The 27,934-nt window shown below is 41.9% G+C and overlaps 1 protein-coding gene across 1 annotated transcript in view; it reads left to right on the forward strand.

The window, feature by feature from the left end:
• LOC126267665 (inositol 1,4,5-triphosphate receptor associated 2-like) overlaps positions 1–27,934 on the forward strand; it is a 165,703-nt gene that overhangs the window by 46,440 nt on the left and 91,329 nt on the right. The window contains exons 2-3 of the mRNA XM_049972966.1: positions 8,904–8,931; positions 26,520–26,660. Coding sequence (XP_049828923.1) covers positions 8,904–8,931; positions 26,520–26,660 — 169 coding nt within the window. The remainder of the gene's footprint in view (positions 1–8,903; positions 8,932–26,519; positions 26,661–27,934) is intronic.

A 27,934-nucleotide genomic window follows, 5' to 3' on the forward strand; every position in this document is an offset into this window, starting at 1 on the left:
GACAATGTACAGTACGTTACTCCGAATAAATGGTTACCAGTAATGATAATGAAAAGGACGGAAACACAGTAAAAACCTTTACACTTCACGAGTCAATCATTGATATACGTCGGTACGTTGTATGTGGGTGTACCAATGAGGAAGTAAAATTCTTTACAGTTGTTTCATCGCAGTCTTTGTCGCAGGTAAAGCCTCGTACCTATCAAGTGATCCCTTGTTGCTTGCAAGTCTACGTCAACGGAAAATGTATTAAAATAACGATCACACTAACTTATTAAAAACAGTTGAATATTAGAAAATTCATGGGAGTAATACTGTCCACAAGCAATCATTAGTAGATAATTAAAAATTGTATGAAATGTGTAAAATGTTGCCAGGACTATTTTTTCATTTCTGATGAACGGATAAACGGCTGTCTTCGCACTAACCGTCGTGTATTTTGCACCTGTTGGAAGAAAACTATTTCGTTTATTGTTTTATAGCAGTAAGGAACCAAAGATGAGAGAGCCCGAATATTCGCTAATAGTATCGTATGGTCGTTTTGATTTTTCTAGTGATGACATGGTGGTGACGGACACAGGAAGTATTATTCCTTTGGCATTTTTCCTAACTCTTGATCTGCTTCTGCTGGTATTCGTTTGAAAATTGTTGATCTTTGCGAGGAAGAATGGTTACTGTGGTCTTCAAATGACCACGAAATAGGTGAATACTCGGAAAATGAGAATAAAAGTAAAACAATACAACTATCATATTCAGTGTTACCGTTAGTGGCAGACATTACACGCTGTTAGGCAGCTGTGACTCTTACTTTAGCTCCACATATTCTGCACGGTGCCACACACGAACGATGCGGCAGAACAAACGACCTTACTTGGGACCAGACGTGGTGATCTGAGAGAGAGTGTACGACTGACTGGCGTGGTTCGTTCCTCTACACATGAAACGACTGTGTCTTAGACTACGGACACATACAGACCGCGCGCGCTGTCCAACACATGTCACGCGACGGAAGGCAGAAAGAAGAATTTCCGTCATTATGCTGTGTGAGGAAATGCACCTGCTAGTTACAGTTATTCTCGTTTGTAACTGAAATCAAGCATTGATTTTAACAACTGAACTACGTATTGTATTAGTATTACAACTGTAGCTGTACAGTTAAGCTAATTCTCCGAAGTTCTCTATATTGTGCGATCATTATCATGTTGTATTTGATCAGGTGGAAGGGTAACAAAGATTTTAGAACGTTGTAATGACAGTCCTTTCTTTTAGCGAAGGAATTGCTGTGTGATATGGCCGGTGATGCGGCAGAGGTCCTCTGTAGGCCAGACTAGAAATACTGCTTCAACCATTCTTCGTCTCGCCACTTAACGCCTGACTCTTAGGCAACCCAAATGACACCGCTGCACCGCGCGCAGCCGCTGTGCCCTGTGGGATACTGCAGGCAGTCGGTTTTCTCGACTATCAGCCACAATTACCGTTTGCAAGGTTTGCCGCTTCCCTAAGATTGCGACAGGGACCGATTGTTGCGCAGTCAACAGCTTCTCGCATTGCTGTGATAATTGCAACCGCCTGAAAGGATTTTTTGAATGACTTCAAAATTGGTGGATGTGTAAAACAGTGGATCCATAATAAGTGATAAATATTGCAGAGAGATGGCATGACGGGTTGGTACTACGCCATGTTCAGTAGATCAAACGAAGTAGAAGCGTGCAAGGGCGACATAACCTTGGTGGGAATTGTTCAAAAGTGATGGGACATCCCCCGTACCCCTGGCGTGAGGTTTACCCCGTAGTCGGATACGTAAATGAAATATTTTTATTTGTTTTAAATATCGATTAAAATGCTAATAAAACCATGTTGTATATGGAAAATGTAAGAAACAATATTTTGAACACATGATTAAAAACGATTTATTTTAAACATGCGTACTTTGAGTTGAATTCAGACGGACAGACAACAAGGACAGAGGTACAAGAAGATTCCACGAAAATAGTAACAACCGTTTTAATTGATCCCTAAAAAGATTGACCTTTTATTGATGTATTATGCACATTAAATGTCAGTTACCTTTACCAACTATGAAGATAAAAGACAACGTTGTTTTTACCTTCCTTCGGACCGCGTGATTACGTAGCTTTTCATTCTCTTGTTTTATATAATCACTAAGAGAATTTTTGTCGGAGAGAACTTCAGCTTAGCTTCCGCCCACAGACGATTAATTTCTGCTCTCACGTTCGTTGAGACTTGTCGGCATGCTACTTAACATAGGCATTTTAAAAGGTTTCATACAGGTCCATGTTGAACACAGTAACAAATGGTTGAAATGGCTCTGAGCACTATGGGACTTAACACCTGAGGTTATCAGTCCCCTAGAACATAGAAGTACTTAAACCTAACTAACCCTGCCCGAGGCAGGATTCGAACCTGCGACCGTAGCGGTTGCGCAGTTCCAGCCTGAGGCGCCTAGAACCACTCGGCCACAACGGCCGGCGAACACATTGGCAGAATATCAACACTGACTCACTGACTGACACCTAGTCATGTCGACCGCGCGACAGATCTAATATGATTAAATCGGAACCTCCTCCCCCCTCCCTCGCATTTTGAGATCGCAACATCGAACTGCACAATTTCAGCGCGTGAGTTGAGCTCGAAGGGGCAGAATGATTGATATCTGGGAAATGGGTATGTCGTATCGTGACATTATTACTCCGACAGGACACGCTATTACGCCGGTGATGCGTGTATGGAGCAAGTAGATGGGCGCCATTTTGTCCGCCTGCCATAACCGGCAGTATAGCGCCGCCCAAAACGTTTGCTCAGCATTGAAGCACTACGAGAGTTGTGAAATACATCTGCGTCCACAGTTCAACGCCATCTGTTGAGGGTTGAATAGGTGACACGCACGCTATCGCGTTGGTTTCCACTGACCAAAAGCTAACAATACTTCAATTGCCGTGGGCGTGTGAATGGTGTCACTGGCATGCTGAGTGGCAAAACGTAGCGTTTCTGGACGAGTCCCACTTCAGTTTGCCGTATAGCGGTGAAGTGAGGGCCACGTGCGTGTTAGACGCTATCGTGGTGAAAGCAATCGGACAGAGTGCATTGTTGAGTGGCATAGCGGACGGACGACAGGTGTGATGGGTTGGGGTGCCGTTGGCTATAAAGTATGATCTTCGCTTCCACATAATGAAGGCAGTCTGAACAACAACTGCTCCATGATGGAACTTTTACAGTCCGTGGGAGTGCCTCTCCCACAAGAAACTTGGGATGCGGTATTTCAGGAGGGCAATGCTCGATCACATGTTTAGAATTAGCGAGCCTTCTTCCAAGAACGACTAACACCACTACTTCCGCCGGCCGATGTGGCCGAGCGGTTCTAGGCGCTTCGGTCTGGGACGGCGCGACCGGTACGGACGCAGGTTCGAATCCTGCCTCGGGCATGGATGTGTGTAATGCCCTTAGGTTAGTTAGGTTGAGGTGGTTCTAAGTCTACGGGACTGATGACATCCGATGTTAAGTCCCATAGTGCTCAGAGCCATTTGAACCATTTTGAACCACTGCTTCCATAGTCTGCACGTTCGCCAGACATGTCGCCCATAGATCTTGTATGGGAGACGGTCGGTCGGCAAGTTGTAGTTTCTGGTCCTCCTGCAGCCGCTGTCAAAGCTCTGTAGATTCACCTACAAACCGTGTGCCATGTGTTCCCCACAGCATATCCAGGCTCTCTTTGATTACACGCCACGACATCTAGAGGCTATAGTTGATCCACGTGGTGGCTGGCTACATATCGTAGTGAATTCTCGAAGTCAAAGTGGATGCACGGTTCTGTAATTCTAATCGTTAATGTTTGCATCATATCTCTTAGCTATTGAATAACTTTCATTATAAAGATTTTCTTCTTTCTACCTATTACAATTTTCACAAACACTAATGTATTTTATTTTTTATTTTTCTGCTGTTTTTGTGCCACCGCTCGTGCTCATAGGAACGATCAGGAGCAGAATCCTCACCGGCAGAAATCTTAGGGTTCTGCGTGATACTCTGTGAGACCTGGAATGACTAAGTACTGGAAATATCAAAATAATGAATAATGCCATCACCAGTCCAAGAAACCAGGACGTCGTAGGTGGAGGTCACAGCTTCCGCCTTTCCAAATTACGACTCCGTCCGAGGTCTGGGTTTCGCGCCATTGTTTTACTGGACAATCGTTCCATTTTTAGGTTCATAGAGTAGCATGGAATTTACCAACTACTGGACTCTTGCAGCATTTTACGCTCCCACCATTTGGGGACTGTGAAGGGAGGGAAGGATTCAGGGTAGGTGATCGACTTTTAATTCTGACAACACTAATATAGGCACCTAATGGTGGTACCTCACCTCCAGCCGCGTAATTTGTCTGAGAGTATAACTAATAAACTGTCCACTTATATTTATGTGACCACCTGTCAAAAGCTTGAATATCCGTTTTCGCAGCCCAGACCGCTGCTACGTGTACAGGAAGAGAATCAGTGAGCTTCTGGAAGGCACCAACAGGGCTGTGCAGCCATGCCGACTCCAGTGCCGTGGCCAGTCGCGCAAGGTATCTCGGCTGAGGATCCATGGAGCGAACAGCCCGGTCAAGGTGGTCTCTCAATTTCTCGATTGGGTTCACATCTGGGGAGTTTAGTGGCCAGAAGAGCACAGAAAACTCATCCTTGTGCTCCTGCATCTACGTCTACATCTACATTTGTACTCCGCAAGCCACCCAACGGTGTGTGGCGTAGGGAGGTATAACTAGGGGGAAGCCGATACCTCATCCAGAAACGCACCCTCTCGAAACCTGGACAGCAAGCTCCAACGCGATGCAGAGCGCCTCTCTTGCAGAGTCAGCCACTTGAGTTTGCTAAACATCTCCGTAACTCTATCACGCTTACCAAATAACCCTGTGACGAAACGCGACTCTTCTTTCCATCTTCTGTGTCTACTCTGTCAACCCGAACTGGTACGGATCCCACACTGATGAGCAATAAAGTATAGGTCAAACGAGTGTTTTGTAGCCACCTCCTTTGTTGATGGACTACATTTTCTAAGGACTCTCCCAATCAATCTCAACCTGGCACCCTCCTTACCAACAATTAATTTTGTATGATCATTCCACTTCAAATCGTTCCGTACGCAAACTCCTAGATATTTTACAGAAGTAACTGCTACCAGTGTTTGTTGCGCTATCATACAATCATATAACAGAAGATTCTTCTTTCTATTCGCAATACATTACATTTGTCTATGTTAAGGGTCGGTTGCCACTCCCTGCACCAAGTGCCTATCCGATGCAGATCTTCCTGCATTTCACTGCAATTTTCTAATGCTGCAACATTTCTGTATACTACAGCATCATCCGCGAAAAGCCGCATCGAACTTCCGACACTATCTACTAGCTCATATATATATATATATATATATATATATATATATATATATATATATATATATATATATATATATATATACTCCTGGAAATGGAAAAAAGAACACATCGACCCCGGTGTGTCGGACCCACCATACTTGCTCTGGACACTGCGAGAGGGCTGTACAAGCAATGATCACACGCACGGCACAGCGGACACACCAGGAATCGCGGTGTTGGCCGTCGAATGGCGCTAGCTGCGCAGTATTTGTGCACCGCCGCCGTCAGGGTCAGCCAGTTTGCCGTGGCATACGGAGCTCCATCGCAGTCTTTAACACTGGTAGCATGCCGCGACATCGTGGACGTGAACCGTATGTGCAGTTGACGGACTTTGAGCGAGGGCGTATAGTGGGCATGCGGGAGGCCGGGTGGACGTACCGCAGAATTGCTCAACACGTGGGGCGTGAGGTTTCCACAGTACATCGATGTTGTCGCCAGTGGTCGGCGGAAGGTGCACGTGCCCGTCGACATGGGACCGGACCGCAGCGACGTACGGATGCACGCCAAGACCGTAGGATCCTACACAGTGCCGTAGGGGACCGCACCGCCACTTCCCAGCAAATTAGGGACACTGTTGCTCCTGGGGTATCGGCGAGGACCATTCGCAACCGTCTCCATGAAGCTGGGCTACGGTCCAGCACACCGTTAGGCCGTCTTCCGCTCAAGCCCCAACATCGTGCAGCCCGCCTCCAGTGGTGTCGCGACAGGCGTGAATGGAGGGACGAATGGAGACGGGTCGTCTTCAGCGATGAGAGTCGTTTCTGCCTTGGTGCCAATGATGGTCGTATGCGTGTTTGGCGCTGTGCAGGTGAGCGCCACAATCAGGACTGCATACGACCGAGGCACACAGGGCCAACACCCGGCATCATGGTGTGGGGAGCGATCTCCTACACTGGCCGTACACCTCTGGTGACCGTCGAGGGGACACTGAATAGTGCACGGTACAGCCAAACCGTTATCGAACCCATCGTTCTACCATTCCTAGACCGGCAAGGGAACTTGCTGTTCCAACAGGACAATGCACGTCCGCATGTATCCCGTGCCACCCAACGTGCTCTAGAAGGTGTAAGTCAACTACCCTTGCCAGCAAGATCTCCGGATCTGTCCCCCATTGAGCATGTTTGGGACTGGATGAAGCGTCGTCTCACGCGGTCTGCACGTCCAGCACGAACGCTGGTCCAACTGAGGCGCCAGGTGGAAATGGCATGGCAAGCCGTTCCACAGGACTACATCCAGCATCTCTACGATCTTCTCCATGGGAGAATAGCAGCCTGCATTGCTGCGAAAGGTGGATATACACTGTACTAGTGCCGACATTGTGCATGCTCTGTTGCCTGTGTCTATGTGCCTGTGGTTCTGTCAGTGTGATCATGTGATGTATCTGACCCCAGGAATGTGTCAATAAAGTTTCCCCTTCCTGGGACAATGAATTCACGGTGTTCTTATTTCAATTTCCAGGAGTGTATATTGCGAGCTCTGTGGCACGTTACATTGCCCTGGTGGTAGATGCCGTCGTGCTAAGGAAGAAAAACTGCGTGTTGGTGTAGACACAATCCTGAAGAAAAATAAATACACGTGTTGATCTAGTGCACCTTGTAGAATGATAATATCATCTAAAGAATACCACGAAAACGTTCTCCAGATCATAACGATCCCTCCTCCAGCCTGGGACCTACCAACGTTGGTAGCAGGGTGTTTACTTTCAATCCGACGGGGCGTAAAACGCGAATAACCTGAAAATGCCAAGTGTCACCATCGGTGGACGTCCTGTTGCGGTATTTGCTTGCAAATTCCAGCCTTTGTCGCCGATGAACAGCAGTCAACAGGGCTGCGTGAATCAGGCGCGTGCTGCAGAGACCCATACGTAGTGACGTTCGCTGAACAGTAGTTGAGGAGACGCTGCCCCTTCGTTCATCTGGATGGTCAGTTGGTCAGCAGTTGCACGCCTGTTCGCCCGTTCATCTTTTTTTCTGTGAATGACTCATTATAACATTACAGTAATGATGCTTGACTATCCTAAGATCAATTGCAGACGGGTCCTCGTGTTCCGAATGAGTACGTTTTCTCTATAAAATACTGTGCAAAGTAATGTATGAAAAGTGATCTGGAAGTGCAGTAACATCCTTCTGTGTACCTCGATACGTCGCTTTCGGAATGTCACATACGTAGAATACTGGTGGGATTTCACATAATCAGTGTCTTCTAAGTCTGCGTCAAGTCTGGTCCGTTTGGTGGGTCAGTTCATTTAGCTATTTTTTAAGGAAAGTCATTGACGTGTTGTTTGGATCTAGGTGACTGTAGTTCGGCCTCAAGGACCGTGGGAGAAGAATGGGACAAACTTAGGGTTGTTGCCCCAGGAACGATCGCGCTGCTCGATACAAAGACTGAGATACGAATCTCGCTCTTCGTGAGTGTGTGTCCCGTATTTAAGTAATGAGCCCAATCGCTTCCTTCCTGTTTGGTTTGTGTTAGTATTTAACCGCAGTATCCAGATACGGCTTTGATTACGCGGGGTGTATTAACGGCACAAACGCGTATGGTTCAAAATAGATGATAGTAGAAGGATAGTGTCTCAGTAAACAGGGGCTCTAAAACGCACATGTTAGTAGCTGCTAGCGTTTGTTCATCTTCGCTACTGAGAAGCATGTTTCTTTTACTGAACAAGTGCTCACAGCTGTGAAGGTATGCACATGAGAGCCCACGTTTACTGGACTTTTTTTTATTTTGAACATACTACCTGCTCCAAAAATATGGAAAAGAAAGAGATTGCAATTTGTTTTACAATATCGATGATGAAGAAATGCTCATACGTATTAAGGTATGACTTTTACAACCCTTGTTTATTGAGACATTTCTGCTTCTAGTGTTATGTACTTTCAACTCTATGGCTTTACGCTATTAAATATCAAACACACTATATAGGCGAAATACGATATTACTAATTTGAATCTTTGTCGATATTCCCCTTCATTCTTTTTATGATATCGTAAATTTTTTTGCACGTTAAACACGATGTGCAGTTTCAAGTCTGGTTCATTTACCGACGAATGAGGCAAAACAGGGTTGTGACGGATCTGAAAAGGTGTAATTCTGAGAGAAACTTGAAAAGGTTGTGGTTGCACATCAAACGTGACTTTACTTCTGGTTAAGGGAACAGATACCTGGAGTCTTGTGTCCTACACAGTGAGTAACCACCGTGTGAGACAGTATCTTCCCTTTCGAAACGGACAATTAACGAACGAAGGAGAGTAGACTTTTAGTAATGTTGATAGATTCCTAAGAAGCATTATTGAAACTCTATCTTCTGTAGTTTGTGACTGATGATTCACCCATTTTCTCCGCCCTGAACTCTCTCCAAGCAGAAAAGTGGTAAATAATTTTTAATTTGCTCTGTTTACAGGTAATTGGGGAAAAAACTGAATTCATACTAACATTTCTTTTTTCTCTTTCGCAGGGAACCACCAAGTGACCAGGACATAGAGGTAAGAATCTTTCAGATGAGTGTGGTGTGGGGGTGCTTCACAGTGACTGGGGAAAGGTAATGCTGGTGAGTAATCTAGCCAGACCCATACGCTTTAAACATGCGAGCGTACGCTGAGAGTCCTCTTTATATTATGGCATCAAACAACGCCCACGCATCTTCACCGGGGCACCACACACTTTATGAACCTTTCCTTTGCCATGTAAATAGCAGTTATGCACTGAGGTGACAAAGGTCGTGGGATGCCTCCTAATATGGTGTGCGACTTCCTTTTTGCCCTGCATAGTGCACCGCTCGACATTACGCGGACTCAAAAAATCTTTGGATGTCCTTAGCAGAAATATTTAGCCATGCTACCTGTATAGCTATCCATAATTACGAACGTGTTGCCGGTGCAGAATTTTGCGCATAAACTGACCTCGCGATTATATCCCATAAATGTTCGATGGGATTCAAGCTGGGCGGCCAAATCATCCACTAGAACTGTCCATAATGCACTCAAAACCAGTCTAGAACAGTTGTGGCCCTGTGACATGGCCCATTGGCATCAATAAAAATTCCATGAATTCCATGAATGGCTGCAAATGGTCTCCAAGTAGCTGAACGTAAACATTTCTAGTCAATGATCGGTTCAGTTGGACTCAGTCCATTCCATGTAATCACAGCCCACATCATTATGGAGCCACCACCAGATTACACACTGCCTTGTTGGCAACTTGTGTCCATGGCTTCGTGGTGTCTCAGTGAGATATTACCCCACAGTGAGATATTACCAACTGAAATCAGGGTTCATCTGACCAGGCCACGGTTTTTCAGTCGTCTTGTGTGCAACCAATATGGTCACTAGCCTAGGAGAGGCGCTGCAGGCGATGTTATGCTCTTAGCAAAGGCACTAAAGGCACTCACGTCGGTAGTGTGCTGGCATAGCCATCAACGCCAAATTTGTCATACGTCCCACATTGATTTCTGCACTTATTTCACGCAGTGTTGCTTGTCTGTTTGCACTGACAGCTCTACGCAAACGCCGCTGCCTTCCGTCGTTAAGTGAAGGCTATCGGCGGCTGCGTTGTCTGTGGTGAGAGGTAATGCCTGAAATTTGGTATTCTCGACTCTCTCTTGGCCCTGTGGTTCTCTACTGCTTTCAAAATAAATTCGATATATGTACGCTTCAGCCATTGTATGTTACTTTCATACGAACCCTGTCTTTGCACTGATGTCGACTACTGTATGTGCAGACAGGCGCATTATAACCCGACAGTTGGCTCTACAACTATCGGTGAGCACCGGAAGTACGTGTGTTATGAATGAAACTCCTGGATACTGAAGGTGTGCTCAAGACGGGTCCCGTGATTGCTCATAACAGACTGCAACACTCTCGGGAAAGCCATCTGAACTGTTAGAGCAGTTTGAGTAGTATAGAGATGCCTCATACTCCTCACACTCCCGTCCATTACGAAACTGACAATTTCTTGATGCTTCTGGATGCATCCTATCAAGCGATCCCTTCTTTTAGTGAAGTTGTGCCACTAATGTCTGTATTGTCCATTCCGATTCAGTATGTCTGATCTACCCTCGAGCGTCCATCTGTATCACTACATTTCAAAAGCTTCTATAGCCTTCTTGTCTATCTTCCACGTTTCAGTTCAGTAAGAGGTTACACACCATACAAATATCTTCAGAAAACATTTCCCACCATTTAAATTTGTATTCGATGTTAAGAAATTCCTCTTTTTCAGAAATAATTTTCTTGCTATTCTCAGTGTGCGTTTTATATCTTCCCTACTCAGGCGATCATCAGATATTTTTCTGCCCAAATAGTAAAACTCATCTACGACATTTAGCCTCTCATTGACTAATATAATTCCTTGAATATCGAGTGATTTAATTCGAGTATGCACCATTAACCATTTCCTACTTTTATCCACGATCATTTTACAGTCGCTTTACGAGACGCTATCCATTTCGTTAAACTGTTCTTCAAAGTCATTGGGCTCTCTAACGGAATTACAATGTCATCGGCAAACCTCGACGTTTTCGTTTCCTATCCCAGAAAGTTAATTCCCTTTCCGAAATTTGTCCTTGGCTTTCTCCACATCTAGAAGAATATCCAGACTGGATAACCCTGTCCCACTCCTTTCTCAACCACTGCTTCCGTTTCTTGTCCATGACCTCTTATAACTGTAGTCTCGTTTCAGTACAACCTTTAAATAACGCCGCGCGGGGTAGCCGCGCGGTCTGTAACGTCTTGTCACGGTCCGTGCGGCTCCCCACGTCGGAGGTTCGAGTCCTCCCTAGGGCATCGGTGTGTGTGTTGTCCATAGCGTAAGTAAGTTAGATTAAGTATTGTGTAGGCTTAGGGACCGATGACCTCAGCAGTTTGGTCCCGTAAGACCTTACCACAAATTTCCAATTTTCTTTAAATAACCTTTCGTTCCGTGTATTTCAACACTGCTACGTTTCGAAGACAGAAGTCCATTTCACATTGTCAAAGAATTTCTTTTTAAATCTACAACGTGTCCCAGAAATGTTGCGACGAACTTCTAGCGGAGGCGGAGCACATCATAAGGATTGAGAATAGCGTAGCAACTCATGGCTGCCAACGGCGTCACACACCGCTAGGTGATACTGTAGACGAACACGGGCCCTCCGCTTAGGAGTCCATTGCTCTGCCTGCGCAGTTACCGAGGCAGTCACCTCTGATACATGGATGTCTCTTAGCAGTGTCCGCAGTGTTTTGAACGCAGAGTCCTTTCGCGGCCCTCGTCTCCAAAGGGTGACGCATTTGATCACCACAATGATTATTTGCGGTCCGCGGGAAATCACCTCGGTGTGTGGCACCACGAGGCGCGACATCGCTTCACGGTTAATGTGTGGGCGGGTTTGGTCGGCGATTGCTTAGTCTTGCTGTTCCTTCCACCATTCCGCTTGACTGCCGCGAATTTTCAGACCTTTCTGGAACATGTTCTTCCCGGTTTGACTGAAGGTGTTCCAGCAAATGTGAGGCGCAGCATGTGATTCAGACATGATGAGGTGCCTGCTCATGTTGGACCGAACGTTTGTAGGTCTGTGAGCAGGTCATGCCGCCATCGACGATTTGGCCCCTGCGCTCACTGGGTTTATGGAGCCTCGATTTATTTCTGAGGGGAGCCATAAAAGCTCTCATGTATCGCGACCCCGTGGAGTCTGAAATGAATTTAGCCGAAAGAATCCTCTGCGCAGCAGCTAAAGTCAAAGAAACCACAGGTGTGTTCTAAAAAGGAAGATTGGGTTGAACGTCCCGTCGACGTCGAGGTCATTAGAGACGGAGCAGAAGCTCGGATTGTGTCAAGGGTGGGAAAGGCAACTATCAAGGCATTTTTCTGGAGCAAGAAGGTATTGTCGACCATAATGTCGTTGTGGCTTCTGTCAGTGGAAGTTGCAAAAAAAAGAAAAAAGAAAAAAAACGCCGTAGAGTTTGGGAAATCAAATAAAAGTGTCATTAATGAATATCTTCTACATCTACATCTACATCCATACTCCGCAAGCCACCTGACGGTGTGTGGCGGAGGGTCATAGTCAGCTCCAAGCATTTTACCGCGGGACACAAAGATATTGAGCATCTTTGGTCGGAATTTATTGTTCGCCACGTGCTAGAGAATTATGTGCCTAGCGAAAGTATAGGGGAGGGAAAGGATCCACCTTGGTACAACAAACGTATTAGTAAGTTGCTGAGAAAGCAGTCTTTTTAAACGTAGTCACTGCCCCGCTGACAAACAGAAATTATTCGAAATAAAAGCAGCTGTCAGAAGGACAACGAGACACTCTTTTAACGAATTTGAAAGCAATATTTTATATGCAGATTCTAAAAATCACCCCAAAAAATTTTGGTCGTACGTAAAATCTATGAACGCTACAAATAATTCGATACCTTCTCTTGCTGACAGTACGGGTAATGTAACTGATGATGATAAACAAAAGGCCGAAATTCCAAACCTAGCTTTCAAAAACTCGTTTACGATAGAGGACTGTAGCACCATTCCCCCTTTCAATTATCGAACACACGAAAGGATGGCTGACATAGTTTTTACTGTATCGAATGTTTGTAAAACAGTTAAGGTCCTTAGACGCCAGAAAGGCGTCTGGCCCAGACGGTATCCCCGTAAGATTTTATGTTGACTATGCTACAAATACAGCACCATTCTTATCCGCCATCTATCAGAGATCACTGGAACGGCGGAAAGTTCCACGTTACTGGAAGAAGGCTCAGGTCATAGCAATCTATAAAAAGGGTAGAAAATCGGATGCACATAATTACCGACCAGTTTCACTGACATCGATTTGTTGTAGAATCATGGAACATATTTTGTGTTCAGACGTAATGACCTTTCTAGACTCTGAGAAGCTCATCTGCAGAAACCAGTACGGTCTTAGGAAACAGATGTCATGCGAGACACAGCTAGCCTTCTTTGTGCATGAAATACAACAGGTTCTAGATACCGGCTCCCAGGTTGATGCCATATTTCTCGACTTTCGAAAGGTGTTCGACTCAGTTCCGCACTGTCGCTTGCTACCAAAAGCGCGCGATTACGGTCTATCCAATGACATATGCGGTTGGATAGAAAGTTTTCTAACACACAAAGAGGAGTATGCCGTCCTCAACGGGATAACTTCATCAGAAACAAGAGTAATTTCAGATGTGCCCCAGGGCAGCGTAAGAGGTCGTCTGCTTTTTACGATTTACGTAAACGATCTGGTTGATGGTATTGACAGCGGCCTTAGACTTTTTGCCGATGATGCTGCAGTCTACAGGAAACTAGTATCACACGAAAGTTGTGAACAAATGAATGAGGATTTGCAGAAAATAAATGCGTGGTGTAATGACTGGCAGTTATCTCTCAATATTAATAAGTATAAACTAATGCATATAACAAGGCGAAATCGCCAGTAATGTATGAGTACAAAATAAATGATAAATCTTTGGAGGCGGTAACATCAGCCAAATATCTATGTGTGATTATTCGAAATGATCTCAAATGGAATTATGAGATTACACAAGCAGCGGGTAAGGCGAACTCTAGATTGCGGTTTATTGGTAGAATCCTGAAGCGATGCGGTCCTTCAAAAAAGGAAATAGCTTATAATACGTTAGTTCGTCCAGTGTTAGAGTATTGTTCGTCTCTATGGGACCCTTATCAGTTGGGTCTAATTCAAGAGTCTGAGAAGGTCCAAAGAAGAGTGGCAATATTCGTCACTGGTACATTTAGCCATCGCGAGAACGTTACAAATCTCAATGAAAGTTTGAAGTGGGACACACTTGCAGGTAGAAGACGCGCTAAACAGGGGCTGCTCTCTAAATTCCGAAATTCAATCTTCACCGAGGATTTAGAGCATATAGTATTACCATCAACTTTCAAATCGTGTAGTGATCATCATTCAAAGATAAGGGAAATAAGAGCTCGTACTGAGGCGTTCAGTCATTTTTCCCTCGTGCGATCCGCGAGTGGAACAGAGGGGTGGGGGGGATATGACTTTGGCGCGAATTGTCCCCTCCGCCACACACCGCTTGGTGGCTAGCGGAGTATATATGTAGATGCAGAAAACCTAAATCTGGTTGGCTGGACGCGGATTTGAACCGTGTGTTGGAGGGTGTCCGCAGTCAATACTCCGTCCGTGTCGGGTGATGGTGCTAACTTCCAGCATCAGTTCATCCAAGCCTCCCTGATCAAACATCACGGATTTTCACGAAATTTTATGTGAACATTCGCAAAACTCCCCAGTAAACAATGGTAAAGTTTGACGTTCGTCGAAGTAACACAGGCCGACATATAGTCACTTATTTTGCCCATGCGCGATCTTGGGCAGAGAGAACGTGAATTTCTGACGAATTTGAGCTGTTATATATCGGACGATATTTTGTTGAAAGAAATGAAATTTGGCCAACTGGTACAATTGTACGCTTTCTCTTAAGAAAAGTAACGAAAGAATTTTGCGAGCTATATTATGCCAGAATATTTTATAAAAAGAAAACCGAAAAAAGTCGGCGCCCGGAAAAATTTCAAAGTCTGGCTTCTGATATCTTAGGGATTTAAGATATGACGAACGTGAAACTGGGCAAGCAGTAATCTAACAACAGAAGGTTCTCCAATATGTTGTTTCATTTATGTACCACTTTCCAATACTGAATAAATTAAGTAAAAAATTGAAGATTTTGCAAAGAGAACAAATAAACGGTAGTTTCAACCTGATTTTTAAAAAAAAGCTGTGTTCTATAAAACTTTTAACTGTGCTCATTATAAATACCATGGTTTTACCCACGTAAAAATGTTTATTTGATTATCCTAGACGGTCTAACAATGCTAGATAATTTGAATCAATATTAGGTGCGAAAACCGGTATAAAAAAATGTTAACTTTGAAGTGCTTTATCTCACAGAGTAAACGCACACTGAACATGAAAATGAACACACAGTAGTTCGGTTGCAGAAGCATGTGAGATACAAAATTTCATTCACCTACTATTTTCGTCGAAAAGATAACTATTTTTGTAAAAAGGTGAAACTAGTGTATATTCGACACTTCATTTACAAATACCGTCTTCTATTAAAGCTTCAAAATAAGTCTCAGCCGAAACAACATGTTTTAAGCTACTCTAGAACAGTGTGAAAAATTTCCATCTTGGGCTAACGGTGGTAAATAACTGTAAATAAAATATCCGGAAAAATCACGCAGCGAATAAAGATACGAGGGTCAGTCAAAAAGTAATGCCTCCTATTTTTTTTCTACGTTTAATTGTCAGGAAATTTAAATGCAATTACATAGGTTGAAAACCACAACATTGAGGATCATTTTGTCATTTTTCAATGTAATCTCCGCCCATCTCTACAGTTTTGGTCCATCTTTGAACAAGGGCATGTATCCCAGCACGGTAAAAATCACCGCTCTGCTTCCTAAGCCATTGACGCACGGATGTTTTGACGGCCTCCTCATCTTTAAAATGAATCCCAAGATGAGCTTCTTTTAGTGGCCCGAACAGATGGAAGTCTGATGGTGCCAGGTCAGGGCTGTATGGGGGATGAGGCAAAACTTCCCATCCAATTTTGACAATCTCGTCAGAGGTGTGACGACTGGTGTGTGGTCTTGCATTGTCATGCAAAAGAAGAACATCTGCCATTGATTTTGTTGGGCGAACTCGCTGAAGACGTGCTTTAAGTTTTTTGAGGGTTGTGACGTATTGAACAGAATTTATTGTGCATCCCTGCTCCAAAAAATCAACCAGAATCACACCCTCTGTATCCCAGAAAACTGTTGCCATAACTTTCCCTGCCGATCGCACAGTTTTGAATTTTTTCTTCCTCGGCGAGCTTGTGTGACGCCACTCCATTGACTGCCTCTTTGATTCGGGTTCAAAAAAATGCACCCATGTTTCGTCCCCGGTCACAATTTTTTTCAGAAACTCATCTCCCTCCAAACGGAAGCTCTGCAAGTGTTGGGAGGCTATTGTTTTCCTTGCCTCTTTATTCTGATCGGTTAACATTCTTGGAACCCACCGTGCACAAACTTTTGAGTACCCCAATTGTTTAATAATCGTGATCACAGTGCCTTTACTAAGAGAAATAATGCGACACACTTCATCTGCAGTCACCCGACGGTCACCACGAATGATGTCATCAACTTGCTGAATGTTGTGTGCAGTCACTGCACTCACCGGCCTGCCGCTCCGCTTTTCGTCAGTCAACGGTGTTTGCTCTTCAGCTTCCTTACAACGACGAACCCATCGTCTAACAGTGCTGACATCCACTGTCACAACACCATACACCTTCTTCAGTCTTTCATGAATGCGTATGGGCGTTTCACCTTCTGCATTCAAGAATTCAATCACACAACGCTGTCTCAAACGAACATCGATGTCGGCCATCTTACAAACTTCTGCTGTGCTGCCACCTGTTGACACAGAAAGTTACTACTGCAGTGGATTGCAGAAGAAGGTTTGAGGAATGTCGCCAAATTCGAATTTTTCACTTAACTTAATTTTTTAAGTAGAAAAAAAAATGGGAGGCATTACTTTTTGACCGACCCTCGTATAATTTTTGGCTTCTTTATCTCGTTGACTAAACACATGATAAAAAATAAGACTTTTGACAACAATTTAGCGAGAGAGTGCTTTGCGTTATAAAATATCATTCAGGTACTGATAATTAAACTTCTACAAAATATGTTCAAAATTGATTTTCGTCAACAATACAAAAATAGATCACATTCAATTTTCTTTTAGAAAATCTGTTTTCCATAAGTGATTTCAAACTAATCACAGTTGGAAAGAAAATGTTAACAAGCATTCAGAAAGTCACGGTCGATTTTCCAAAGTACGGTAACGATACCTGAAAATGACGGACAAATTTGAGGGAACGTACCATAGAAAGAGGCTACGCTGCAGAAAGTTGTCCGTGTTTCGTTGCATGTGGTTTTTATTTTTATATTGACTAGTAATATCTGGCTGTATTACGTTGGTGTAATGTGACATTGTCACTCCCGGTTCAAGAACATGAATCGCCGACCCCGTCAGAGTAGGAGTCACGCCCAGTGGCTGTGCCGTACCGCCGACGGGTGGGGTTTGCTCATTCAGGTTGGTTTCTTTATTTAAATTCCAAACATTTTCGGTGGTGCCTATCTGCTAACAAAGCCATTTGCTTAGTATCTTATTTCCGATCCTCATAGGCGGTAAGGAAAAGTAGTATCAGTTTTGATTTTAAACGTCTCTGCATTGCTGTTTACATTTTTAGAATCTTTTGAGACACTCTCTGCTGTTTCTTTTCTGGAAATTGACCCTGTCAGGCAGATGATGATAGTAAATAAACAGAGAGCGTGGATATGAGGTGTTTTCTGATACCCAACAGGCATCCTGTCTGTCGAGCCAAGAAAATGAAAGATTTGGGCCTTGAGAATTCATAAATTGTATCAGTGCATCATTTTGTTCCGTTGATATATTAATAATGTTGCGATGTTGAGGAGTTTAAAATGAAAATTGATATTACTTTTTGCCGGCCGCTGTGGTCTAGCGGTTCAAGCGCTCCGTCCGGAACCGCGAGACTACTACGGTCGCAGGTTCGAATCCTGCCTCGGGCATTGATGTGTGTGATGTTCTTAGGTTAGTTAGGTTTAAGTAGTTCTAAGTTCTAGGGGACTGATGACCTCAGATGTTAAGTCCCGTAGTGCTCAGAGCCATTATTACTTTTTGCTTGCTGCCTATGACAGGTACTCCTAAAAATTTGAGAATTGGAGGTAAGGTATTTAGCAAATGGCTTTGTAAGCAGACAGGTAGTACAATAAGGCTTTAGAGCCTAAATTAAGAAACCAAATTGCCGCGCAGGATTAGCCGAGCGGTCTAGGGCGCTGCAGTCATGGACTGTGCGGCTGGTCCCGGCGGAGGTTCGAGTCCTCCCTCGGGCATGGGTACATTCCCTCAAATTTGAGTAATTTTGATTTATTGTTGGTGATTTTTACGAAAATCGAGTGTGGTTGTCCTTAGGAGAATGTAGGTTAAGTAGTGTGTAAGCTTAGTAGGGACTGATGACCCATAAGATTTCAGGCACATTTGTCATTTTGTCAAGAAACCAAATTAGACGATTGGGAACCTGGATGAAGAAACACACCAGTGACTGTTATTGCACGGCCATCGGGCGTGACCTTTATGGCGATTGGGTTGCCGGTTCATGTTCTTGAACAGGTTGTGACAGTGTCACCAGGCCCCAACGCAACCTCATGCATCGAAACACTGGCAACTGGTTGCTGCAACTTAGTCTTTACCCGCCGTACATTCCCTCAAATTTGAGTCGTTTTGATTTATTGTTGGCGCACTTTGGAAAAATAGAACGTGATTTTTTGAGTGCTTCAAAACATACACTTCCAGCTGTGATTAGTTTGAAACGAATTATGAGAAACAGATTTTCTAAAAGCAAATAAAATATGATCTATTTTTGGTGATTTTTACGAAAATCAAGTTTGAATTGATTTTGTAGAAAGAAAGTAGTAAGTACATGATATTTTATACGGGAAAATTTTATGATGCCAACTTGTTGTGTACAAAGTTCCATGTTTATCGTGCCTTTAATCGACGACATAAAAGAAGCCAAAGTTAAAACAGCGCGATTTTTTGCCTCAATTTATGTATCATTGTTAGCTCATGGTGGAAAGAAAAATTACTGTTCCGTAGGGAGTTAAAGCACATTGTTTCGGACTAGATTGGTTTTGAAGCTTTAGCAGGAAATGATATTTATAAAAGAAATGTCGAAAATACACCACTTTCAACTTTTCACAAAAACGCGTCGTTTGTCGACGAATTTGCACATTACTGGATAATTGTTGGCGAATGAAATTTTGAAATCCACATCCTTGTGCTTCCATGAAATTGAGTTTTAAATTTCATGTTTAGCGTGTGCTTATGAGATAACGGAATCAAAAGTATACATTTGTCTCATACCGCGATTTTCGTATCTAACTTTGATTCCAATTACCTAGCATTGGTAGCCCTTCTAGGATAATGAAGTGTACTTGTTACGGGGTTAAAACAATGGTATTTCTAATGAGCGCAGTTAACAGTTTTATAGAACACAGCTTTTTTGCAAAATCAGATCAAAAATATCGCTTTTTTAGCTTTTTACAAAATCCTCAAGTTTTTTCTTAATTTATTCACTACTGGAAAGTAGAACATAAATGAAACTTTATATTTGAGAACCTTGTGTTGCTAGATCACTACAAGCCCAGGTTCAAATTCGTCATACCTTAAGTCCTTAGGTATAAGAGGCCAAACTTTAAAAGCTTAACCGGCGCTTATTTTTCCGGCGAGTTTGTCTAAAATTTCTTGGCTGAATATGGCTCACAAAATTCTTTTCATTACTATTCGTAAGTGAACTTATACGATTGCACAAGGCGGCCAAATTTCATTTTCTTCACCAAAATATTGTCCGAGATATAACAGCACAGATTCGCCAAAAATTCCCGCTCTCTCCGCTCAAGGTCACACAAGGAGCCAAGCAAGTGACTATATCTAGGCCAGTATGGCTTCGATGAACGTTAAACTTTACCAATGTTCATCGGGGACATGTGCGAATGTTCACATAATATTTCTTCGAAATCCGTGATGGCCGAGCAGGGAAACTTTCCGAAGTTAAGCGATTTGACATGGAATAACTCAGTTGTATTCGTATTGTGCAGCATGTGTACCCATTGTTTCCAATAACTGCTTCAAATGAACCATTCTCTTGTTTCCTTTCCGATCTTCGACCTCTGCTTCCACTTAACAATTACATTTGTGGTTATGAGTTCGTAGGTAATCCTCAATCCCCTAAAAGTCTGTCGCAACATTTGGCTTGAAATGCTTCTGTCTAGCTCCTCAGAACCCATACTGATTTTCCCCGACATCAGCGTCTACAAGTCTTTTCTTTTGTAAATAATTCGTGTCAGTACTTTGCAACCATAACTTATTAAACTATTGGTTCGGTTGCCTTCACACCTGTCAGAACGCGCTTTCAATGGATTTGGTTCCCGAAATCTGAATGTGTTTCGGATGTCAAATCGAGACGGAGCTTCACGTACACCCAACACACACAGTGAATGTGCAGGACGCTCTGGTAGATCTCCAAATTCCGCACTTAATGTAAGCTTTCGCAGAACAGTTGGCGTAGGATTTCAAATGCCTGTCAGCCCAGGTCTTGCACAATTTCCGGCACGTTCTCCGTCGAGTTTCACACAGCAGTCGTTATTCGTATGTACGTTCAGTATCAAACCAGCCAGGTACTTGTTTGAGTTGATGGTACCAACTGATTTATTTTGACTGTTGATATAGGACACTACCATTTTCGCACTTTCTGTGGAACGCTATTTTATATTTCTGAATATTTAAAGAAAGTTGCTAAACTTAAGTATGTGTAACTAACTACAACGGATGAATGTGGAAAACACTGGACGAGGTTTCGTGGGTTACTTGTGCCGCCAGTTGTTTTGTAGACGAGTACCCCCTGTGATTTCTTCGAATTACTGGGCTCAGTTTTTTGTTCGAGGTATCTACGGCGTGTTATGATCAAAAGAGCGGATGACGCGTCTGCAAACTCTGTCATATCTGACAGTGATTCCATTTGGTGCTGAGGCCTTGTGTTCAATTTTAACTGTTTCCATACGCTAATGACACTAACATCTACGCCACTCATTTTTGCAGTGGTGCGAAAATTTTCCTTTCTAAAGAAACTGTTGAAAACTGAGTTCTACATTTCTGCCCTTGCTGCCTTGAGTAATTTTCTTTCTTTATGACAGATCTTTCTGTACGTTGTTTTTCCTGTATTGTATACTAGTTTCTCTTTCTATATAAGTTTTGTTGTGTAAAAGACTGTCTACCATACTGTCCCACCACAGACTGTCTTAATAAATAGTCATATATTCTGTACTTTGTCAGTTATTCTTATACATTTTGACTTCAACTGCTGCACATACTTCTGCCCAGTGCTAAATGTTTCGATTTCGTGGTTGAAATTTGACACTAACTGCTTCCTTATCGAGTTTGCTGAATTGATATATCTTTCTGCTTTTGTTGGTTGTCCTTCCTCGTATCTCAATTCTTACTCCTGCAACTGCCTCGTCATACCTAATAACAGTTTTATTGCGAACATCATTAAGCAAGTCATTTTCGCCATTAGATCTAATATATTTGTCTCTAGAGTCTTCTGGAAAGGTATTTATTATTGTTACGCAGGCTGTCTTGTCGTGCGCACAATAGAAGGTCTGTCAACGGTATGTTAGATGAGTAAAGTCTTCGTCAGTGATGATAGGATAATTGGGAACCATACGTAGTGGTGACAAAGAGTTTCAGTAAGGTTTCCGGTTACATCTGGGGATCAGTCTGGTATTCAAAAGAAGGATGCAATTATAAACTTTTTCTAGATCTGATACTATGCCTTGATCAAACAATCTCACATGTAACTTCAGTTCCTGTTTCGATGGATCTGAGTCTCATTCTTCGTGCGAAGAATACACCCCATCGCATTAGCCTATCAAAATCTCACGTGTTTCGTGTTTTAGTCAGGTATCTGTGCCTAATATTACGTGACATCCATTGTTTTTTTAGGAGCACTTCGAACTCCAAGACTTTGTCGCGAATGCTTCCACAGCTGATCACTAGTACCGTAATATTTCCATATGTGGAGGTGGCATTTTTTTTAATCTTACACTAACCTTACAAGGTGCCTGCCCCCGGTAGCTGAGCGGTCAGTGCGACACAATGTCAATCCTAAGGGCCCGGGTTCGATTCCCGGCTGAGTCGGAGATTTTCTCCGCTCGGGGACTGGGTGTTGTGATGTCCTAATCATCATCTACCCGACGGGAGACCATTGTCACACAACATTTACATTTCCAAGGTTTCCCAAGAAAACTACGATTTGGACTGGCTAGAGATTCACCAGATCTGAAAAAAACTGTGAAATAACAAAATTTCCGCCATAGACTATAACAATAGTCGATGACGGCAATTTTGTATTTTATATATTTTGTATGATTGTGGTACTTGTCCGGGGACAGAGTTAGGAACAGTGAACGGAACAGTCAACATTCTTATTCATGTTTGAGTACCTCGTGTCCGTTCTGTCAAGTTATTGTAAGTTATTAAAATAAATTTAAAAGTACGAATGGTGCTCATGTAACGAAGCAACAGACTTCTCTACATTTTCCAGCCAGTCTTATTTTACTATTGCATGTTTCCTTCCCTATTCATTAATGGCTTATGCTGGGATAGTTCTTAGGAATGAGATATTCTGACGCCTTTCCATTTTCGTGCTAATCATTATCATGTTTAAAAGAAGTACATTTCTTTGCCGTATGTATCTTATTATTATTGTTACGTTTATTTTTATTGTTTTATTGTCTTATTGTCTTTATCATTCTGGAATTTCGTGGACTAATGTTCTAACATTTAAATAGTTTTATTTTAAATGTTCTGGATATTGTATGACGTATAATGCGACCCAGCGGCATTATCACATAGGTCTAAGTGAACTAAGAGTTAAAGAAGTCAATAAAATATACAAATAATTTTTCAAATGACAACGTTGTTCTGCTCCTATAATGTGTGCTTTGACACCAACGAAGACACTTTACATTCACTGGTATCCTACGATTGCTGTTGACTGACTTATTACAACATGCACGGTTGCTTGCAGGTGTTCACATTTTCCGGCTATACCCATGCAGCCAGTTTCTTATCGAGTAGCGTTCGTGCACTTCATGTATCGTATGATAGTGACTTTACAATTGAAAACGGCCAGTAATGGACTAACAAGTAAAGTTTTCAATCGTAAGTAGAACAAAGTTGTCATTTCCTAAATTTTCCAAGACGGTGTAAACAAATGAAAGTTACATAATTAAATAATATATTGTAGAACTGGCATCATGAAACACCTTAAGCTGCTGTTCAACTTATTCTTTATTGTGGGACTGGTTTCGTTCAAAGACCATTATCCAGTACCTGTTGTACGCATATCATGATCATTAAAATTTCAGCTGAAAAAGATGCCTGAAAATTGAAATAAAAAAAGAGTGATACATACAGACTTTCGTTAACATCAGGAATTAACATACATACATAAAAATTATGTTGTTACAAATATGATGTATAAAGAACGTTTAGTAATGTAGAGTCAGATGCATGGAGGGTCAAATGCAGACACCTGTCAAAGAAATGCACAAAACAAAACGGCAAATAATCACTAGCAACCGTTAGCATTAACCATTTCTAATCTGCAAATGACGTATTTTTCCCCGAAGACCTTTGTAGCAAGACATTACGAAAAATTTAATCTATAATTTTTCAGTTCGAGTTGCTAATTCGTAATGAAATTTGATTCTTCTGCATAACGTGAAAAAATTTCTATCTCTTGCATGAGATCCCTATGCCTATCTTTCTCTGCTTCATGTAATATAACAATATTTTCAGTTTTATTTGCTAAACGATTTTCATCTGTTAAATGCTTAGCTAATGTCGATGGATTGCTTTTGTAGGTGTTACGTTATTCTTTCCAGCATGTCCATATTTTTCTATCCGTTTGACCTTTGTCATTCTTATTGCAGTCGTTCACTGTCTGATTGCTGGTAATTGGGTAGAGGGTCAGATTTATGTCCTGTACTGGAATGAATTTTATTTCTGTTCCGAAAATCAACTTTTCGTATGTGATTTTCTGCTTCTCTTTCACTATAGTTGTCTGTTTGAGGTTTTACTGCAATCGAAAAATCGGACATCTGAATCTTGGAATGTCTATTGTATATTAACATTAGATAGCATTTTTGTTTTTCTGCTTACAAGTATATTACACTTCCTCCATGACACAGATTACAACACATACACAAACCATCACTTACACTACTAGTTTCTGTAATCAAAATATGCTTCAGAGATATTATAACATTGTGGTTTCACACCGAATTTGTCAGAGATGTTAGATTTTTTGTGGGTTACATTATAAAGTTGCCAATTATAAAATTTATTTTGGCATTATTGGCTTTTGTATTATAGATTGTGTTTCTTTTTTTATTGTAGTGTTGAGTAGAGTCGATGAGGTAGTGTGAATATTTATGGAAATTACTACAGTTATCATATGTGGGAGAAATACTTGGAAAAATTAAGTGACTCATTATCTAGAGTTTTGCTGAGAAATTTTTATCCTTGGATTTTGTGGCGTACTAAAAAAATTACCAACTCCTCCTTTAAATGCATTGTTTGTAATTTTGTGTATAAGCAATAGCAACACACATAAAAACAATGGCCACCCATAGAAAATCATAGAAGAAGATGTAAAGATACTCCACCAAGTCCCAAAATCAAATACAGTGTATTTAATGGAGGAGCTGAAAATTTTTACACATGAGAAAAAGCAAGGAAAAAAATTTCCAGGTCACAAACTAGATATCGAATCAGTTAATTTTGTCAAATGTTCGACCACAAAAACTTACATTACCCCATAGACTACTCATCATCTACAGCAAAATATCAGGACAATCGATAATTCAGTAGTTAATAACGGTAAAATAAATTTTGCAATTGACAAGCTGAAGCATATAAATGTAACCAACAGAAAATGTAACATATCTGATTGTATACAAACTCTGTGTGAAACCATATTGTCATAATATCTTTGATGCATATTTTGATTATAATAAGAAACATTCTAATTGATGATTCGTGTGTGTGTGTGTGTGTGTGTTCAATAGAAGTCACGTGTAATAGAGGAGGTGCAATACTTATTAATAGAAAACAAAAAAATACTGTCTGTAACGTTAGTATATAAAAAATCCAATATTCATTTGTCCAGTTTCTCGATTGCCTTATAACCTAAAGAGAAGTATAATGGAAAAAATGCAGAAAATCACACACCCAAACATCACAAAAAATCTTTATGTAAGCAAATGCATTTGAATATGAGGATAAAACCTCGGAACACGCTGTGCTGATCATGAAAAAGTAAGTAACTGGTGCAATTTTTCATTGGATATATCATGAATTACACAGTTGCAGGCTTACTAAAACATTGATTATGATGAATGAAATTCAGTTATTTCTCTTCTACTTATGGCACCGTTTTTATTTTCTTTCTATAAATTTCTTTATCTATTTCGGGGCAGTATCACTTTTCCGTGGATCTCTCTCAACACATTCAATTCTATTTCATTGTTCTTATTAGTTAGTAGTAAACAGTGTATTATGTCTAACATTGCATTAAAAACACTTCTTTGTGTTATAAGCTGACATGAGGTATGGTGAATTATCCCATATCCCACTGAATGTGACCTGCTTCCGGAAAACATTAAGTGCATGAGTCCTAATTTCATTACGGATACTAACATCTAAAGAGTTTACATTCTTCTGTTTTTCATACTCCGTGGTGCACTGCATGTCTTGTGCAGTTCATCTGAATTTCTTATGCGGGTTAAGGTGTTACGTAATGCTAATAAATAGAATTACATTTCGACGAACAACTCGAACTTAAAAACGAAAAATATTGAAAATTTTCATGACATCTTGTTACATAGGTAATATTAGTCATGACGTCCAGTTGATTGGAAGTGAATCTACGGCATTTAAAAATTAGTAGAGCTAACAGTTTCTCATGATTGCCGTTTTATCTTATGTGGTCCTTGGATAGTTGCGTGTAACTGACACTCCATGCATCTGCCTCTGAATGACTAAAAATTTTTATAAATATTATATTTTAAACATTATTTTGTTTTAATGTATGCAAATCTTGCTGTTATTAAAAATATGTAACTATTGCTTGTATTTTTTCTACAATTTTCAAACTTTCTGTACACCTGAAATTTTCCTATGTCAATGAAGTGCGTAGAACAGGTGCTGGAAATTGACCTTACAGCGAAACCGCTAGCACAATCAAGAATAAATTGAGCACCAGGTTAACGTGTTAAGCGAAGCCATTTATACAACTCTGAAACAGAGGCAACAAATATTACTTTATAACAAGCTAAGTTAGTTCTTTAACGTAGTGTCGACTAATTTAGTTTTAAAGTAAAACAGTGTCAGCTGTATTATTACAAACACATATTATGTGGTTGTTGTTTATAGAATCGCTTCACTGCAATCTCTATTGCGTTCAAAACAGACAAGCTCACGCTTGAGGAACGCGTCGCTCTGCAGAAGCGCTGGAGGGACCAGGCGGAGCTCAACATGATCCAAGAGGAAAACAACCTGCGTGCCGCCATCCAGGTGAGGTAAACTCCCTACTGTCAACAACTTTCCAGGGATTTTCAAGTGATTGTCTTCGGTTGGGGCTTCTGTATGGTGAGCAAAATAAAACTGGCCTGCAGAATTTGTCATGCAGCCTTAAGATAGAAACAGAACATAACTCGTACACCATCCGCACCCAGGGCAGAATTTGTGTTTCATGACAAATTTTCCAAGCCATTTTAGTTTTCCCACTTGTAGTAACATTTATCGGAACCTGCCGACTTCATCACTGAAAAGTGCGAGAAACCGTAACAGCACGACATAGGTGATTTGCAGAGACGGTAATATCGTTTTAATACACGGAAAACAGACAACATAATGTGATTTGTGATTGGTGTAAAGAATGGCAGCTAACTCTAAATATAGATAAATGTAAATTAATGCAGATGAATAGGAAAAAGAATCCCGTAATGTTTGAATACTCCATTAGTAGTGTAGCGCTTGACACAGTCACGTCGATTAAATATTTAGGCGTAACATTGCAGAACGATATGAAGTGGGACAAGCATGTAATGGCAGTTGTGAGGAAGGCGGATAGTCGTCTGCGGTTTATTGGTAGAATTTTGGGGAGATGTGGTTCATCTGTAAAGGAGGCCGCTTATAAAACAGTAATACGACTTATTCTTGAGTACTGCTCGAGTGTTTGGGATCCCTATCAGGTCGGATTGAGGGAGGACATAAAAGCAATTCATAGGCGGGCTGCTAGATTTGTTACTGGTGTTACAGAAATGCTTCAGGAACTCGGGTGGGAGTCTCTAGAGGAAAGGAGGCGTCCTTTTCGTGGATCGCTACTGAGGAAATTTAGAGAACCAGCATTTGAGGCTGGCTGCAGTACAGTTTACTGCCGCCAACTCATATTTCGCGGAAAGACCGCAAAGATAAGATAAGAGAGATTAGGGCTCGTACAGTGGCATATAGACAGTCATTTTTCCCTCGTTCTGCTTGGGGATGGAACAGGAAGAGAAGATGCTAGTTGTGGTACGAGGTACCCTCCGCCACGCAGCGTATGGTGGATTGCAGAGTATGTATGTAGATGTAGATGTAGATTACAACATCGATAGCGGTGGGGAATTACCAGTAATTGCAAAGTAATGTAATTATATTTCATAACAGAGTAGCTGAGAAAAATGATACAATCGTGTACGCACCTAAACAGTGTTGCAGAGGGATTCTCTAATCGATCCATTCTGTAGACGTCTCCAGCCTGTTAATACCACGTTCTTTAGCCAAGAAAGACGTAAAAGTTTCCGGTA

The sequence above is a fragment of the Schistocerca gregaria genome, chromosome 4, assembly GCF_023897955.1.
Source record: "Schistocerca gregaria isolate iqSchGreg1 chromosome 4, iqSchGreg1.2, whole genome shotgun sequence".
In the NCBI taxonomy this organism is placed as follows: domain Eukaryota; kingdom Metazoa; phylum Arthropoda; class Insecta; order Orthoptera; family Acrididae; genus Schistocerca; species Schistocerca gregaria.